We start from the raw sequence: 18,048 nt of genomic DNA on the forward strand, positions 1-18,048 counted from the left end.
TTTCCCTTCAGTCCTTCATTTTATTTTTTTTATTGAAGTACAGTTGGTTTACAATATTGTGTTAGTTTCAGTCCTTCCTTGTTAAGGAAGCTTACTGAGTAAGTCAAAGGTAGAGGGTTTTGGTAGAATGCGTGTGAATTAGGAAGTGAAATAAAAACAATATAGTTTTGTGCAGAATTTCCACTGTTCTAGTAAAAATTAATACATATACATATATGGGCTAGCAAACAGCAAATGTGAATTGTGTAATTTTGGCGATTCTGCATAGAAGATAATGCTCTTATATTTACATTTAAAACCACCATTGCACAATAAAAAGACAAACAATAAAATACATGCTTACAATTTAAAAGTTTAATTTTTCTCTACCTAGAACATTAAATAGCAAATAAAAACAACAGACGAGGTTGAAAGACTGAAAAAGAAAGGAAAAAACTTTTTTTTTTGTTAAAATACTTTTAATGCACTTGTTTCTTACCCTTGGAGCAAGGGGCTCCACATTTTCATCCTGCACGGTGCCCTGCTAATTATATAGCTGGCCCTGGGAGTAATAATGGGTTTTTTTGTTTGTTTTAGGCTTTATTGGAACCACCTCTGATTCAACCTCACTATTTATAAAATGGTCATTATGGAATTGTTATTGATAATTAAAGACTGGAAACACCTACATGTCTATCAAAGGAGACTGGTTAAATAGATTATAGCACTTCTAGTCAATGGAATATTGCACAAATGTAAAAAAAAAAAAAGAATCAAGAGAAAGCTCTTTATGCATTGAAAGATCTAAAAAAAATTGTTAATTAAAAAAAGGTATATCTGAATATGTGTTTAATAATAAAAGGGGGGAATAAGAATAAACATTTGTATTACCTACTTAAAATATGAAATTAAAAATTACCTACCTGGTTTTGGATTGGAGGATTGGGGTACTGAACTAGTGACTAGGCCAACAAAATTAGATTTTACGTCCCCTTGGCCACCGGAATATCTTTCACAGTCAGTGCCAGAGAAACGTCTCACTGACTACAACCTGGCTATTCATAATGCCAGTCTGAGGCAGAACCATGGTTTGTGAGAAAGTGATATTGTTGCGTCATGTTGAATACATGCTCCATGATGTCCCATTTAAAAACAAGTTGTGGGACTTCTCTGGTGGCACAGTGGTTAAGAATCCGCCTGCCAATGCAGGGGGCACGAGTTCCATCTTGGTCCGGGAAGATCCCACATACTGCAGAGCAACTAAGCCCGTGCACCACAACTACTGAGCCTGTGCTCTAGAGCCCGCGAGCCACAACTACTGAGCCCGCATGCCACAATTACTGAAGCCCACATGCCTACAGCCCGTGCTCCACAACAAGAGAAGCCACTGCAATGAGAAGACTGCACACCACAACAAAGAGTAGCCCCCCGCTTGACGCAACTAGAGAAAGCCCGCGTGCAGCAATGAAGACCCAACACAACCAAAAATAAATAAATAAATAATTTTTTTAAAAAGTTGTGCACATTTACATTACCCTGGACACACGTACACACCCTACTATATTCCTGCTATAACAAGGGGATATACAAGTAGGATCCAAAAAATTCAATCCTGTAAAATGTACACATAAGTTCTGTAAGATAAGAGCCATAAAAACTTTTCAGGCAGTCTTTATTCTCAAACAAACAAACAAACAAAAACAACAAAAGAACAGGTATAAAAAGAGAATGAAATTTAAATATACACAAAGGACCACATACTAAATTAAGAATCCTAAGTGACTGTGAGAAGGTCACTTTCTAATCATCCGCCTGCTGTCTCCCACACATAAAAACTGTAGCCCATTCTTGTTTGAAAATAGGGGCTCCCCAAGGTGGGAAGCAAACAAACTGTATTATGTTCTTTATGCATTATTGTGGGGTATTTATTTTATTTGAATTTTTCTAAAACTCTAAGACCTTGTGAGAAAATGATGCTTAATCTTCTCCAGGGAAAGGGTGAGAGACTACAAATAACTCTAACTCTTACTCCACTGCCCCCTCCACCAAATGCAGGGTGGTCCACTGGAAGGGGCATTGGCTTTGAAATTGGTCAGAGATAAATAACACACTAACACACTTTGCACACACTGACCATTTTATGTGATTCTCCCCTGACTCTCCGTCTTCTTCCTTAAAAAGACTTCAGGAGCTTCATCACCTCTATGGGGAGGTCTTCTGTGACACCATCCCCCAACTCAGCTTAGGTGCTCCTGTTCCGGTGTTCCTACAGCATCTGCTGAATTCTCCCAAGAGAATGACTTATTTTACTGTGTTGTCACCTTCTATTTAAGTGTCTTTCTCCTTCATTAGCTCATACGATCCTCCGAGGCAGAAACTGCACCTGTGTATCTTTCTATCCCCAGTGCCTAAGATACACTTGGCTGGCAGCCTCTTAATAAATGTCTGTTTAATGCCAAGTAATTTACAGTAGATAAAGAAGTTAAGCTTCACTGACAATTAGAACCAGCCTTAATATCTGGTTATAGAAACAGGCTGGGAAAAGAAATTCTCTTGGTCTAGACTAGTCCAGACTCAATAGTGCTATTTTTAGAAAACTCTCTGAATTAAGGTCTTTAGGGCCCCTCTGTTACTCCAACAAGTTTGCTTCTTTGCCACATTCTAACGCCTCCACCCCCTGATGAACTCCCTCACTCCCAAATCTCTGTTTCTGCTCCAGAGGACACATTTTTTTAAGCACAGAAGTCATATGCCTGGTTCAGTGGATGCCAAAAGCCCTTCACAGCAGATTTCCAACTCTGTTTCCCTTCCCAGGACTTTACAGAATTCTAAAGATGCTACTTCAAAATACTTTTAGATGACAGTAGCAGTTACAGGCCACCTATTTTCTATTTCCTGCCTCCAGCTGGGAACAAGTATCAGCCATTTTTGTTACTATGTAAATTAGCACATTTGTATTGCTCTGTATTGTTTACTAAATTCTTCCAGGCCCAGCTCAAAATACCATTCTTCATAAAACCTTACTTTACAAGGCAAGAAAATATGCTGGGTTCCTTCACAGCCCAACTAAACATTTAACCTTTCTCCACACTCTGCTTGTGCCTCTGTCTGTTGTTCTCCACTCCACATATTTCTATGCCTTGCCAATGGTCTTATCCAGCTGCTTTGAATCAGATGGTAAGTCCCCTGATGACTGGAGCCCTTTTTACACTTTCTGCCTTTGCACTCATCATCTGTCTATCTGCTTTCAGCTCCATTCACTCCCTTGCTTTACAACGTATGTCAGAGGCTAAAGCTCCATAAACTACATTTCCCAAGCTTGCCAGCTTGGTGTGGGTTTTTTTCCCTCCAGCTTTGTTTTTGGTGAAGTTCTACCAATAGAAGAAACTGGTGAGAATGAAGGAGAGGAGGATGCTTCTGATGGTATTGCAGGTAGCACAGTGGCAGATGAATACGGACTCCAATGTTCCTGTTCAGACAGCAGAGTTCCTGGTGGCAGCAGTAGTGAGCGTTCCCAGAGCTTCAGCAACAAAGAGTTCCTGTGCTTGTGCTGCTTAGTTTGGTGGCCCTACCTCAATTACTAACAAGGAAGTAGAATAAAAAAAGCCACCGGTCTTCCTGGATCCATGCTGGTAGACACAGAGGTAATACTTAATGGCCTAAAGCTGGTAACGGAAGTTTTTTCTTACTCTCTGAAAGGATTAAAAAAACCTTGAATTTTGAGCCTACAGCTCCATGCTCTAGTTACTATCTCTTAAGCAGAGGTAGAGCCAAGGATAAGGATGGAAAGCGACTTATGAGAGCTTATGTCTTCCAGAAGAACCAGGAGACCTTAAGAAGGGAAACCAGGCTCATGTAATGCTAAATACCACACTCTAGTACCAGCGTTAAGTACTTACTGCTCCCCCAAGTCTTACTAAAAGCATGTTCTCTATTCATCTACAAGACTCATAAGAAGAGAAGAGCTATTTAAAAAAGAAAAAAGAAATGCAAATGGCCCTAAAAATATGAAAAGATGCTCAATTTCTCTCATAAGAGAAATGCAGTTAAAACTATACTGGGATACAATTTCTCACCTATCAAACTGGCAAAAATCCAGCAGTTTGACAATATGCTCCATTGGCAAGGTTGTGGGGGAAACAATCATTATCATATATTGCCAATGAGAGTTTTAAAATGTGATAAACCCTATGGAGGTGAATTTGGCAATATCTAACAAAGTTATACATGCATTTACCCTTTGATCAAGTAAGCCCTCTTCTAGGAATCTATCCCAAAGGCAAAAGCACAATTTGTAGTAGCAGAAGACTGAAAACAACCCAAATGTTCATCAATAAAGGACTGGTTTAATAACAGTACATCTACACTAATGAGTACCACACAGTTATTCAAAAGGAATAAAGACTATCTTTCTACATAGTTAGCTCTAGGATAAGTGTTAAGTACAAAAAAGCAAGGTAAAGAAAGAAAGAATGTATAGCATATAGTATGCTACTAATTATTTAAGAATGCTGGGGAGGATACAAAATATTAATTACATATATTTACTTATTTTCCTTTTTTTTTTTTTTTAAACGGATAACCCCAGAAACTAAAGGGGAAAAAGAGATTACCTACATGAGTAGAGGGGACAGGAATAGAAACTGGATTTCTCTAAATACAAGAGCTTTGTATATTTGATTTTGGAATTATGTGTATATTTTACATAGTTATAAAACAAAAAAATTTAAAGGCAATCACTAAATACTGAAAGCAAAATGGAACAAATGAATCTATCTGTATGCTGAAATAGTGGCATGACCACCCAGAGAATTATTTTAAGTGACTTTTAAACACAGTAATTTTACTGTACATCTCTAGTGGGATATACCTTGAGGGCCCTAAAGGTAACTGCAAAAATCTTAAACTATTTTCAGTAATCATATGGCTTAAGGTACTACTAGTAATGTAATTCTGAGACTATTTTGCATGTACTGAAGACAAAGCAAATTAATTGTGCTTCATCAGTAGTAACCAAGATTTTCAGTATGGAAAAAAGGAGATGGAAGATCAAAAGGTTAAACAAAAACTTTGTGTACTGAATTTTAATTAGAAGTGTCGGCAGGCACTAGTGATATATTTTACCTGTTGAATATATGATATACAAATAAATAAATATATGTGCATGTATCTCCTACTTCTGTCCACTGAAAAGGCCTAGTAATAGTGACCAACCCAATAGGAAGTGCTTAGGCTGAGGTTTCCACATGTCATTTCCCACTTGAGGGAACCAGGGCTTCTTGCAGAAATGGCTGATTCCAGATGAGGGACAATAAATGTACAAGATGAACCTGGTACATTGTGTCACGCCAGAAATCAAGGAATTACTGAGGACTACTGAGATTATGTCAGAAAGACTCAAGAGCCAATATGAAGAAGCTAAAGATGGGGACAATCTGAATATCAATAAAAATAACCATAAGTGATTAAAAGATGTCCAATTTGTTTAATCCCATAAATTCAAAATAATATGTACTCCCCCTTCCACCCTCCTCCCCCTAAAAACCCCCCACAATCACACTTCACTGGTCACCTTTGGAGGATGCTAGGTAACCACCTCTTTAATTTGAAAAGTGGTAAATAAGAAGAAAGAATATAACATTTATCCTACTTTTCCTGGACAAACTGCATTTTAGGATTACCAAATGAGTGTTCAGGAAAGTTTTTCTCTTTCTAGTTACTAAACAAAGAAGAAATGACAGGATTAGAATATAACCATTTTGCAATTCCAAATTATGAAAGAATGAATTTAGGAAATAATCATGAATGGACGGGACTATCCAAAAGCGAGAGGCAATCAAAGATTTTCTGTGCTTCTTGATAGACATATACCACCATCTATAGAGCATTTTACAAAAAATAAACAAAAAACAAAACCAAAAATATCCTGAATCAGATTAAGCCTCTATCTAACTACTAAATACAAGAAATACAACAGAGGAACACATTAAATGTTACCATGGGGATCTAATCACCAAAATCTAGGCTGTTAGAAACTCTGCAGGACAAAAAGTTAGTTTCTTCAACAAATAAATTATAATTAGAGAGAGGGGAAAAAACAAAGAAAGACAGAGACAGACATATGAAAGGGAACCTACAGATTTAAAGAGATTTAAGAGTCATAACAGCTACTTGTTGATAGTGTGGACCTTATTTGAATTCTGATTTAACCAACCTATGAAAACACATAAACTCACTCCAGACTTTGATTTGATTAGGAACATTTGAACACTGAGTTAATACTCATAATGAATAACGGTTCAATTTTGGGGTATGATAATGATCTTGTGATTATGGCTACAAAAAGGAGGCTTTACGTAATAGAGATATATATTGGAATATTTATGGATAAGATGATAAAGTGTCTGGAATTGGCTTCAAAATAATCTGGTGGGGAGGAAGTAGGTAGTATACAGATAAAACCAGGTTGTCTATGAGTTCATAATTCTTTAAGCTGGGTGGTGGATATTATTCTCTCTACTTGAATAACTGATAGGGTATTCAAAGAAGTGAACTTAAATACAAGATTAAATGAAAAGGAAGTTTTGGCAATTATTATGAAAGAAGGGGAGGGATTTGGCAAATGCTACACACATATCACAAAGTGGAGTGCCACGGCAAAGCAAATACATTTTTTGAGAGGTTTAATGTTTAAATAGCAGTCATATCTCTTCTAACATTCCTTCTATGCATCAGCAGTAAGACAGGTTAGAGTTTCCTACAAATGCCTCCTAACAAAGAGGCAAGACTCTCCCAGGCAAGAATACATCCCAGCACCAACCAGAAGCAGCCACCAAATGAGAAAGGGCTGTGGTGGCAGCAGCAGATAAGGTGGGAGAAGTGCTGTGGGTAGAGTCTGACGCCCAGATCTGGTCAGTGTGGTTGAGGAGGGCCCCATTCCCATGGATGTATGAACCCACATGGTTTCAAAGCTTCCCCAGGAGTCTGTGCAAGTGAAGCAGCATGAAGAATGACATGTTGTCAACAAAAATGTGAAAGAAACCCTTTCGTGGAAAAAGAAGACTAAAATCTTATGAGGCTAGTGTGGTTATTTTTATTTATGTTTTTCCTGACATCATTATACGTTTTAAGTAATAACATTAAAATCTGATTTTAAAAAACAACACAGATATTTTTAAAGTAATTTTAAGGCCTATTAGGAGAGTACTACTCTAATGAGAGTAGCCTGAACTATGAAACAAAGACCAAGGAACTATGAAAGAAAGAAATTCTGAATCTTGAAATGTAAGAGTAGAGCTTGATACCCTACTAGTTATTCATGATGACATTATTTTAGCTTTACTTTTTTCCCCCGTGAAAACCTGAAGTTCGTATTAGTGGTTCTCAAGGGAGGACGCATATTTCAGAGGAAAGAGGCAGCAGGAGGCAGCTACAATTTAAAAATAACTCCAGGTGATTCTGACGCACACTGTGGCCCCACTAGAGGACCACTCCTTTCTTGGAGGTCCCTGTAGAGTGGCTGGCTGAGGCCTGTGTGCAGTTAAAATGCACCTGAGATCATCAACATGGAAAGCTGGCCATTACTACTTCAAACACCCCTGTAAATTCAGCAGAGCTGTCATGTCAGACAAAGAATAATGAAATCTCCCTACACTCCTTCACGACTCAAACCATGTCCCTGACTGCCCAGCATGGGGGCAACTTTGCGCTGTAAGATAGTAAAATAAAAGCCAAAGGGGATCCCGCTGCAGGCCATCTGCTGACAGGTACACACACATATCTGCCTATGTGCTCCTATTTGGTGGAGGGATGATGACAGACAAATGACTGCAGTGCTCTTTGCGGTCAAACTTGTGAGCATCATCGAAGAGAACTTGAAGAAAAGTATTTGACCAGACGCCAAAAACACTTCTTGCATCTCTGCAATCTTCTTTCATCCCCTGATATGTCTGAGACTATTACGGCTTCTGATAATGCTGACTAACTCATAGACAAAACATACAGACCAACAACAGCATCCTTCACTACAACTGATCCCAAGCTTCATTCCTGCAATGGCCTTTCATGCCAGATAGAGCTGTTTCTTTGATAATTACAGTGTCCACAAACCTGTTCTTCTCCAGTAAGAAGGGGGAGGTGCCTTCTATACAGCATGCTCAAAATGCAGTGCACTGGGTTGAAGCCAGTAGCCAAATGCTCTACACATCCTGTGACTGCAGGTGGTTTGGTTTCTAATAAGATCCTTCTCAGTAAGGATGCCCCTAACTACACAATCACATACACAGTGAAGCTTAGTCTATAAAACAACTTGGGTAGCAGATGAAAAGGAGTGGCTTCCCCCAAACACCCCATCGTCACCATTCTATGACCCTCCACGGAGTCAAAAGCCTTGATAATATCAGGTAATGCTCCAGCACTAACTTTCAAATGACTTAAAAGTCACAAAGATTATCAGCATTTATATTTAATACTAAAATTTACATCCATAGCAAAATTAAAACCAAATTATTTATTTTAGTTGAGCTCTGAAAGTTCTCTATATATTGGGACAATTTCTACTCCTGCTACTTTCTTAATATTACTCTCCCCAATTTCCCTAAAGTAAAGGATTACATTTAGGAAACACACGGCATTACGAAAATTTAGACTTTTGACCATTCAAAGAATTAGTAGACATTTGCAAGTTACTCTCATATTGCCCATTCTAGTTTTCACCATGTTTTTAGGACACAGTCAATATGTTCTGTGTCCCAGCATGAACAGGACTTGGAGAGGAGAGGAGAAATTAGTCCCTTTGTAAAGGTAAAGTACTTTAGGTATACCAAGGCACTGGCATCTTATCCCTCCACTTGAACATAGAGTCCCTTTTCAAAGAAAGTGGCAGTAAAGGCACAGATTCAAGGATCTAATTAGTTAAACTATGATCTTGATAGGAAATGAGCAAAAACCTGTGGGCATGGATAAGAGAGGTCTAGACAGGAAAAGCCCCTCATGGTATCTGGAATGTTAAGACCTGGGACAGACTATACACAGACCAGACTAAATATTACCTAAAACAAAAGCAAAAACAAAACATAACAGAAAACAACCAAATAGACAACTAAACAAAATTTAAAATGCCCTTTCGAAAGATCAGCCGGGCCATATTTCCCACAAGATAACTTAATTTTCATTACAATAATTTAGTTACTCTGGTCTTATTTAAATTTATATGCAGGCATTTTCTTGAGGTGAATTTGGCAAAGTAGGGCAAATATGGACTGCTGTGTCCATGAAAAGAAGATATTCTCACAGCTGAGCACACCATTCATATCAAATCAGAGGCCAAAATACCTGCATAGCCTTGGAAGGTAGGAGCATTGGATCAATAACAGAGCAACTTCCTCCCTGATCCTACCTACCATTAAATATAGAAAAGCTTTTGGTCTGAGAGGCTTTGCCTATCATAAGCATTCCCCACATAGCAAGTTTGAATGAATCACTAGAACATTGTCAATTCTTAACTACTAGTACAATATTTACATTCTTTTAAGTTTACTGGAATTATTATTTTGACTACTAAAAATATAAGCCCTCTCTATGTCACTCAGCCATAAGGCATTCAAATCAACCAGACTTCTTAGTCAAAGCTGATTAAGAGGTGAATTAAGATGAGTTAATGGAATAACAAAATATTTGAAGATAAAATATCTAAGTGTATACACAGAAATTTAATTGTAACACTTACCTAATAGCCCCTTCTCCAGAGTGAAGGTTTTGTTTGTAAACATACATTCAAAAGCCACAATGTGAAAAATCTTATTCACTGTGTTGTGAGTCCCAACTATTCGAATATACCTGGGGGTAAAAAGAAAAGAAAATCTGTTGAAGAAAATGAGTTTCCATCATAACGAATCCAAAGATAACAGAATAAGATACACTATGTAAACATACAGTGTACCAGAGCATGGACTAAAGGAGACTCTGAATTGGCTTCAGACCCTCTACCTGCTCCTTAGGGCTAGCTCCAACTGAGCCTGGAAGAATTACAGCAAAATTAAGGAGGTACCACTTTCCAGAGAATGAAGTAGAACTTAGATTTGGTTTACCTAGAAAATCAAACCAGGGACTGTTCAGCTCAACCCCTGAATGTCAGTACAACTGTATATCCATGAGACATTTACACTGGAGAATAACAAACAGCTTCTATCCTTGCTTTGTGGTTAGGAATGTGCCTGTGCACAGGTGCACAAACACACACAAAGTCAAATGCTTTCCAACTCAATGAAAGCTTTCATCCACTGTATGAAATGCATGAAATCAATACTGCTTTCTTGTTGAAAGTAAAAATCCACGGAAACTACTGAAAACCACTCACAGCTTCTTATATTTTAATATTGCTCCTGAATCCTTGTTAGGAAGTTAACCCAATATACTTACGCCAGCCCCCCACTTGACTGCTAGGAAGCCTTCTCCTGACCAGAGGAAGTGATCAGCAGAGGTGACCCAGCCTGCTCTGCAGCCTCCCTCCTGGCCACACGGACATGGCATCTGCATACAGTGCAGAGTTTCACAGGGCAAGTCTCGAGCCTCTCGGCCTGTTCACCCTCTCTGACAACAAGCATTAACCTTGGAGCAACTTGCTCCTTTCACTCTTCAAAGGGATCTGACAGTTCACAGGTTAATGAACAGACGAACTTACTCTTCTGAGGGTCACACAATTCCAGAGGTAATGTAATGTGCCACACACAGTCTTACTGGAATTCAAAAGAAGAATAAGAAAAAAAAATAACTAGATTAACTGATAACGCTCTCTCAAATTATGAACTATGTGCTCTGAAGGATGGGGCATACTAAACGAACAGATTTCAATGAGGTGATGACAGACTGGGCAAGGTTTTAGTAATATCTTCCCTCCGCTATGTAAAACAACCTTCCACTTAGATGATACAATTTTACGTCTGAGTTAATCGCTGTTCACTAATTCGGTAATTTCCTTACATTTCTCATTATTCCAAGTTAACTGTATAATGTAAATGCCAATTGTAAAAATTCACATAAAAGAGGCTATATTTGGGGGTTTTGTATCGTGGGCTATTTTCCCTCCTGTTTCTTCCAACCTGAATCTCACCGCACTCCCTGTGCACCTCATTTAGCCACCTGCTCCTTGACACGAGCTGATCGCTCATCTTCATAACCGATAGTAATGCTTTCTCCTGGACTGGCTGCTCAGTGTTCCCACATCCACTGCAGGGAGACACCGCTCTTCCTGTGTGGAGAGTCAGGGCAAACTGCGGTGCTCACCAGAGCCCTCTGGGTAAGCAGGAGGTTGGCCCTGATCTGTTCTTTCAAGCCCTCAAGGCAGACAGAAGATGCTGATTTTACTGGGTTTGGGTGGGTGGGTGGGGTTCATTTAAAATAAGTTCTAAATGATCTAGGTAGAACGGACTGTGTGGTTCTTTACTGTAGGCAGTAACAATCTCTCTGGGCTTTCTGGAGCGGAAGGGGTGTGTTAAGCCTGGCACCTTGGCCTGAATCTAATTTTGCCCATTTCCTTATACCCACAGGAACTCAACAAGCATAGCACTTTCAACCGCACATAGTCGTGACAGTCTGAGTGCTGCTGTCTGCAATCGTGGAGGGAATAGAGGGAATGTGGTTTGGTGGAATTTGATCAGATCATTTTCCTGTTCCCTAGGTCAAATCTCTCAAAGGAGAGATAGCTCTCCTAATACTGTGCAAGGCAGAGGAGCCAGGAAGGGACTAATAGGGCCCTTCCCCACTGGCAGTTCTTAAAGTTAAATAGTTCAGGCTGACCTAAGGGGATGCAGTAATGTCCGTCCCACCCCCCCCCCCACCCCCGCCTTTCTTTTCAAAACATTATATGGAACCAGGCTCTCCTAGTTTAGACAACAGTCATTTCCCAAATTTTACCCAAATATCAGTGCAAATATCAGAAGTGGGAGAAAATATAGAACCTTCCCCTCCCTTGCCCCCCAGTTACAGAAACTGAAAATAAAAAATTGTACTGGAATACATTTTACAGCCTTAATGATAGTGTTTGTGATAACTAACAAGATAATATGTATGACTGCAAAAGCATTGAGAGATGCCTCCAGATAAAAAGTTCTATATAAATGAAGATAATGTTATCTCTGCTGCATAATCCTGAGGTCAAATTAGCAATTCACCACTGTACATCACACTTCCTGATTAGCCTGTTATATGTAATGCTCACAACAAGTTTAATTATTCTAGTTCTACAATACTTTCTAAGTCTACATAAAATTATAGCCTAATTTACAAAAATGGCATAAAGTCCTTACTCAAATACACATTAAAAAATGGTAACAAAGTCACAAGAAAGAAGCCATGCCCCTTTTCTCCAGCAAGGAATTGTTTAGCATAGGACTCTATCCTTTACTGAAGATCTAGATCTAGAAATAGCAAACAGGCGTTAACTAATCCCCCAACTTCAGTGACGGGTAGGGCAGCCTGGAGTTCTCCATTAAGAACACAGGGGCCCTGTCCAGCTCAGGGGAAGGCATGCCCTGATCCATGAGCAACGTCTAGAGGAAGAAGGAGGCAGCACCATCAAGGTACCATCTTTGATCATAAGCAGATTTCCTTAATGGGGCTCACAAGGGAACATGCTGGAGGCAGAAGTTATCACTATCCAAGCTACTGAAAAATCCAAGGGCTGGTGATGGGAGGGAGTCCTCTCTCTCTTTCCTTCTTTTTCTTTGAAAAACAAAACAAAACTTGCTTCTGGGTCACAACACCTAAACAGGAGAAGCAGATGCCACATTTCTCTGTCACAAAAGATTCTGAATAAGAGGTAAAACTTAAGCTTTTTTTCTTTCAACATCATCTCTCCAATGCACACTCAGACTCTGATTTAACCTGATAATAAGGACAGTGGCAGCTAGTGACTTCATCAGTGTGCAGAGAGGGGCGCTGCTGAAAAATATGACAGCTATCCTTTGTTCTCTCTGAGGTCCTCAACAGCAGCTCAGACAGTTGGAAGATAATTAAAACTTAAACAGTGCTGAGAAAGGCAGATATGCAACAGATTGGCCATTTCCTTTTTTTTTTTAATTTAGTGTCTTTTAAAAAAATGTATTTAATTTATTTATTTATTTTTGGCTGCGTTGGGTCATTGTTGCTGAGTGCGGTCTTTCTCTAATTGCGGTGAGCGGGGGCTACTCTTCGTTGAGGTGTGCAGACTTCTCATTGCGGTGGCTTCTCTTGTTGCGGTGCGTGGGCTCTAGGTGCACGGGCTTCAGTAGTTGTGGTTCGCGGGCTCTAGAGCGCAGGCTCAGTAGCTGTGGCCACGGGCTTAGTTGCTCCGCGGCATGTGAGATCTTCCCAGACCAGGGCTCGAGCCCGTGTCCCCTGCATTGGCAGGTGGATTCTTAACCACTGCACCACCAGGGAAGCCCCAGATTGGCCATTTCTGATGAGGATCAATGCTGTTCACATGAGCCCTGGTGTAACAGTCTGTTTCCAATATTCTCCTCCCTTCCCTGTGTTAGCTGTCTTCTAGTCACTGACAAAGACTGGGGCCTCAACACAGTTCAGAACAGGATGTTTCAGTGCAGCAGTTTCTAGGAGCTATAATATTGTGGGTGAAAAGAGATTCTTCTTTAAAAAAAATGAAACCTAAACCTTCCAGGGATAGCACTCTGAAATTGAAAGGCACTATAGAGTTTTGAAGTACTGGCTTTAGAGTCTAACCGGACCAGGTGTGTAGCCCAGCCCCATCACTTAATTAGCTGTGTTACTTCGGGGAAAAAAATGTTTTAAACCTTTCTGAACCACAATTTCCTTCTCTATAAAATGTCAGTACACAAGCCTTACATGATATTTAAACAAGATAAATATTTAAAGTGTCTAATGCAGTGCTTGGCAGAATAGAGTATCATTAAATAGAAATGCAAAGAGTAGGCCGCTGGAGGCGGCATTTCTTTTGGACTTCGAGACTGCTGGTTGTCTGGGAGAGCGTTCCCAACTCTGGTTGTTAAAGTGGTGCATCCGCATCCAGGAAGAGGCAGGCCCGAGGATGGACTTCAAGAGCACGGGCAGGGGCTAGTCCTTACCCTTAGGGCCCCACAGCATATGTAGAAAGAAGCTACATTCCAAACGCAGATTACCTGGCTCTATGTTATTTCCTGCTTTAAGCCCCTCGTCTTTAGAAAAGTCTATTTTAAGTGTTCTTGACCTGACTCAGCTCTGCATAAGGAAACAAGGGAAGAATCTTTTGCCCATATTTGGTCCAGCTACCCAGGCCCACAGAAGAGTTTCTTTTTTGTGCTAACTCTGGAAGTTTGGAGTTTTAAGAAAAATAGCACTTCTTACAAAGAAACATCATAACACTGTGAACTAGAAAATTTTTGCCTTGGAGATTTCACTGTATTCCCTGCCTGTCCCGGGAAGGTACTACAAATTCCTATTCTTAACCTATCTTTCCATCATTTCTTGTCAGGACGCTACCATATTTCATTTCTAAGTCACATACAATACATCTTTAACAAACTGAATATAGAAAAACAGCAACTTGTACACCCTCACTTTAAACCCCTTGGAACCCTCTAGTCTTGGTATTCTTTAGTCTTTAGCCTACTTGTGGTTACAGTTGATCCTTAACCTTTGCCTCTAGTTATAAGATCATCTAACACTGTACTGAGCAGGTTCTACTACAAGATAAAACTGAATTCAGCAAAAAAAATTTTAAATGAGCTCTCAAGGGATCAACTAAAGCCAAAAATCCATCAGAATTTTATTCTTTGGTAAACAAACTTTTATTCTCAAATTGAACTTCACATTCTTGGGTTAAACAAAGATGCTTGAGAAAACCAGGGTTAGCCTAAGACTGGGATCCTGAACAGCACAAGAAGGGATCCTTAACATTTTGGCTCCTCCTCTGAGGTCTCCATGGAGAACTCTGCAGAGAAAAACTGTTCTTTGCTGTGGCCAGAGGCAGTCACCTGACAAGCTACAGCATTTACTAGGGACTTAGGACCATGTGGGATTTGAATTCACCATTTCCACGATTTCCTATTTGACCTTTCCTTTCAAGGAGATATGAAGAATGTACATAAATAATTCTCTAGCCAAAAAAGCTGGAAATGTATGTGGGTTTCCCCAGTATGATATTTTCTTTTAGTTCTAGGTACCAAGTTGATGCTCTTAGAATCAAACCACAGACCAGAGGGTGAAGTGACTTCAGGTCTTGTTGCTAAGGCAGCAAGTGGAAAACAGTTTACTGCCAGAATGACAAAAAGTTTCTAGAAAAAGCATGTTGCGACAAAACAGATTTGTTACTCTTAGAAAACCTTCCCTCCCGCTGATCTGTGGAGCTATAGATTCTCTTCTACTGATTTCAGCAAGGGGTCCTAGCAGCATTTGCTTATTTGGGAGAGGAAGAATTATTGAAAGGTTAAACACTCTGCCAGAGTTAGCCTAAGCAGAGTCTACTGTCTCAGAGCACAGCCCTGATGCTGTCTGACCATTACCCCTGCAGAGGGAGCTATCATGTTCCAGCAACTCCACTATTCAACCTGAAGGGCAAACAAAACAAGAAGTCATCTTGTTTTTCAGAGAAAATTGATGCTATACAGAATCAAGTATGCAGAAGGGATAAGATCGGTAAATAATTACTAACACAGCATAACCCAGTGCTACCCAAAATAGAAAGTCATTCCAACATTAGAGAGAAATATTTAAGTGTTGTTTTTTATTTGAGGGAAATGTGCATTTTTAACAATAGGCTTTTTTTCCCCACCCCCGAATATGCAGAACCAAAAACCTACCATAATAATATGCCTTCAATCTATGAAAACATATTTGAAATTAATATCACAAAAGAACTTAATTAGTATTTATTTATATAAATCATATGAAAATGATATAACCTGTAAATTTATTTAATTCATTTCTATTTTCTGCTTGCACATTTACCATTCAATAGCCTTGTAGGTATACTGAGTAAATGTGTTATTAATCAAGATTTAATAAACATTTACTAGGTACAAGAAATTCTGCTAAGCACTGTGAGGAATGGACAAGAAAGACAGGACATAAACCTTCATCTGGAGAAGTTTACAGTGCAGTTTAGAAGGTAAGACTAAAACCCATCAAACTGTATGATTTTTGACAGGACTGAGCTGAAAGAGTGACCTAGGTTCTAGTCAGAGCTTCACAATGCATTAGGTATAAAATTGGGGGCAAGTTCCTTAATCTCTCTCAGTCTCAGGCTCCACATTGGTAGCAGTGGTAAGGAGAAAGACGTAAGAGCCTCTGACCTAGTCACAAATGGTAGCCTAACCTTAAAACACCAAATTTAGCAGCATGAACTTTAAAAGTCCTCCCTTCAAACAAAACAAAACATAGCTAAAACAGAAATAATCCCTTTCCTGCCCCGCCCCCACACCCCCAGATGATCACAGTCTTACCCAACAAATATTAACTGAGTATTTACCATGTGTCAGCTACTCCTGCTGGGTGCTGGGATATGGGATTGAACACTACAGATAAAATCTATTCCTCATGGAATTTACATTTCAGGTCAGGAGACAGACAACAACTAAAAAAATCAAATAATTAGCCATTGGTTGGTAGGTGATCTATTTAGCATAGAACTTTACAGACAAACTTGCTAAACTGTAAGGATAAACAGTTATAAAACCTCTCCCTGTAGGAATAAAAGAAGAGTCAAATGGGAAGGCATGACTAGCTCTGATTGAGAATATGGATATACCACAAATGAGTCTGCGATATGGACACAGTATACCTATTATACATATTTAGCAGGATATAGGCAAAAATCTAATTAGGTAGGTTTGTTAGCGTCTGGAAAGAGGAACTGATTTGAATTTCGTGGGAAGAAATGTCTTATTTTATTTATTTCATGGTTTCGTTTTCTTTTTATCTCCGCTTTTTTTCGGATTGTAATTTTCAAGGGATTATAGAAAGACAAAATGGCAAGTAAAAGATATAAAATAAAAAGTGAATAAGGGAGAGAGGGAGGGAGGGAGGGAAGAAAGGAGAAAGAAAGAAGAGAGACAAAGGGAGGAGCCAGAGGAGGGAGGGGGAGGGGAGGAAAAGATCATGAATATGTATAAACCAATCCCTTCTTCTGTCTGTTATGTGCTATTGTGAACAAATCCCCCTGTGGGAATACTGTTAACCAATTTTATTACTCAATAAAACATCTGAAACCAACACAAAGTATATTTTAAGAAATAGAACTAAATTACCAAAAGTTCAATATTTGCATTTTTTTCATTAACTTTTCCCCTAGCCCAAGATACTGGGAGTAGGAGAGAGAATGTCACCAGTTTTATCTTTAAAATGGCTGCATTATCTTTTTCAGTTTATCCAGTAGGCTGTGCATTTCCACGAATGTAGACAAATGAGTCTAATGGAATTGTGCACTAGAGAAAAAGTAGAAGAAAATTAAATTTGTTAGTTTCCCTATGAATCTGTAAGAACTCATTTGGTGACTATGACCTGTAGCCAGCCTGCTTTAGGATCATGATGGGTAAGGGAAGTTTCTCTTTTTTTTTTTAAAACCTAAGACTATGGTAGAGATATGCCACTTACTATAACTTAAAATTTTAAGGGCTGGAGGAGCCTGTCCTTTTTTTTCCTTTTAGAGTGGAAGATTAAATACAGAAGGAAGAGAGGCAAACAGAAGGAGAAAGAATTTGCCTTTCCCTGAAGAAAAATCTAAGAATCCTTCTAAGAATGTAAACATTTGACACACTGAGAAACAAGACAGGAATTGCATAAGACGGTTGGAATAACAGAAGTGAAAACTGAGTGACAAGTCAAGAGAGTAATAAAGAGAGCATAGGGAGTAAGGAAACCACGAATCTTCATTCCGGACCTCTGATAAACTAGCACTGGAATTAAAATAAAAGCTACCAGCTTCTGAACACATCCCATGTGCTAGCCCTTGAATGCATTATTTCCTTTCATGGAAAACTCATACCCTACACACTCATACAATCAGGCTGGAGATTTCAAAGCTCAACAGAGCACACGTCCCTCAAAGCCTCTGTATTCCTTATGAGCTATGTAAAGAAA

General features: G+C 39.2%; 1 protein-coding gene across 2 annotated transcripts in view; it reads right to left on the minus strand.

Annotated features, from left to right (window-relative positions):
* The window catches only part of BTBD9 (BTB domain containing 9), a 416,792-nt gene that overhangs the window by 137,691 nt on the left and 261,053 nt on the right, over positions 1-18,048 (minus strand). For both annotated transcript variants that reach the window (XR_009565720.1, XM_030870842.2), the window contains exon 7: positions 9,707-9,816. Coding sequence is in view for 1 of the 2 variants with exons in the window: in XM_030870842.2 (XP_030726702.1) it covers positions 9,707-9,816 (110 nt within the window). In the remaining variant the exon portion in view is untranslated. The remainder of the gene's footprint in view (positions 1-9,706; positions 9,817-18,048) is intronic.

Source organism: Globicephala melas, chromosome 11 (assembly GCF_963455315.2).
Source record: "Globicephala melas chromosome 11, mGloMel1.2, whole genome shotgun sequence".
NCBI lineage: Eukaryota > Metazoa > Chordata > Mammalia > Artiodactyla > Delphinidae > Globicephala > Globicephala melas.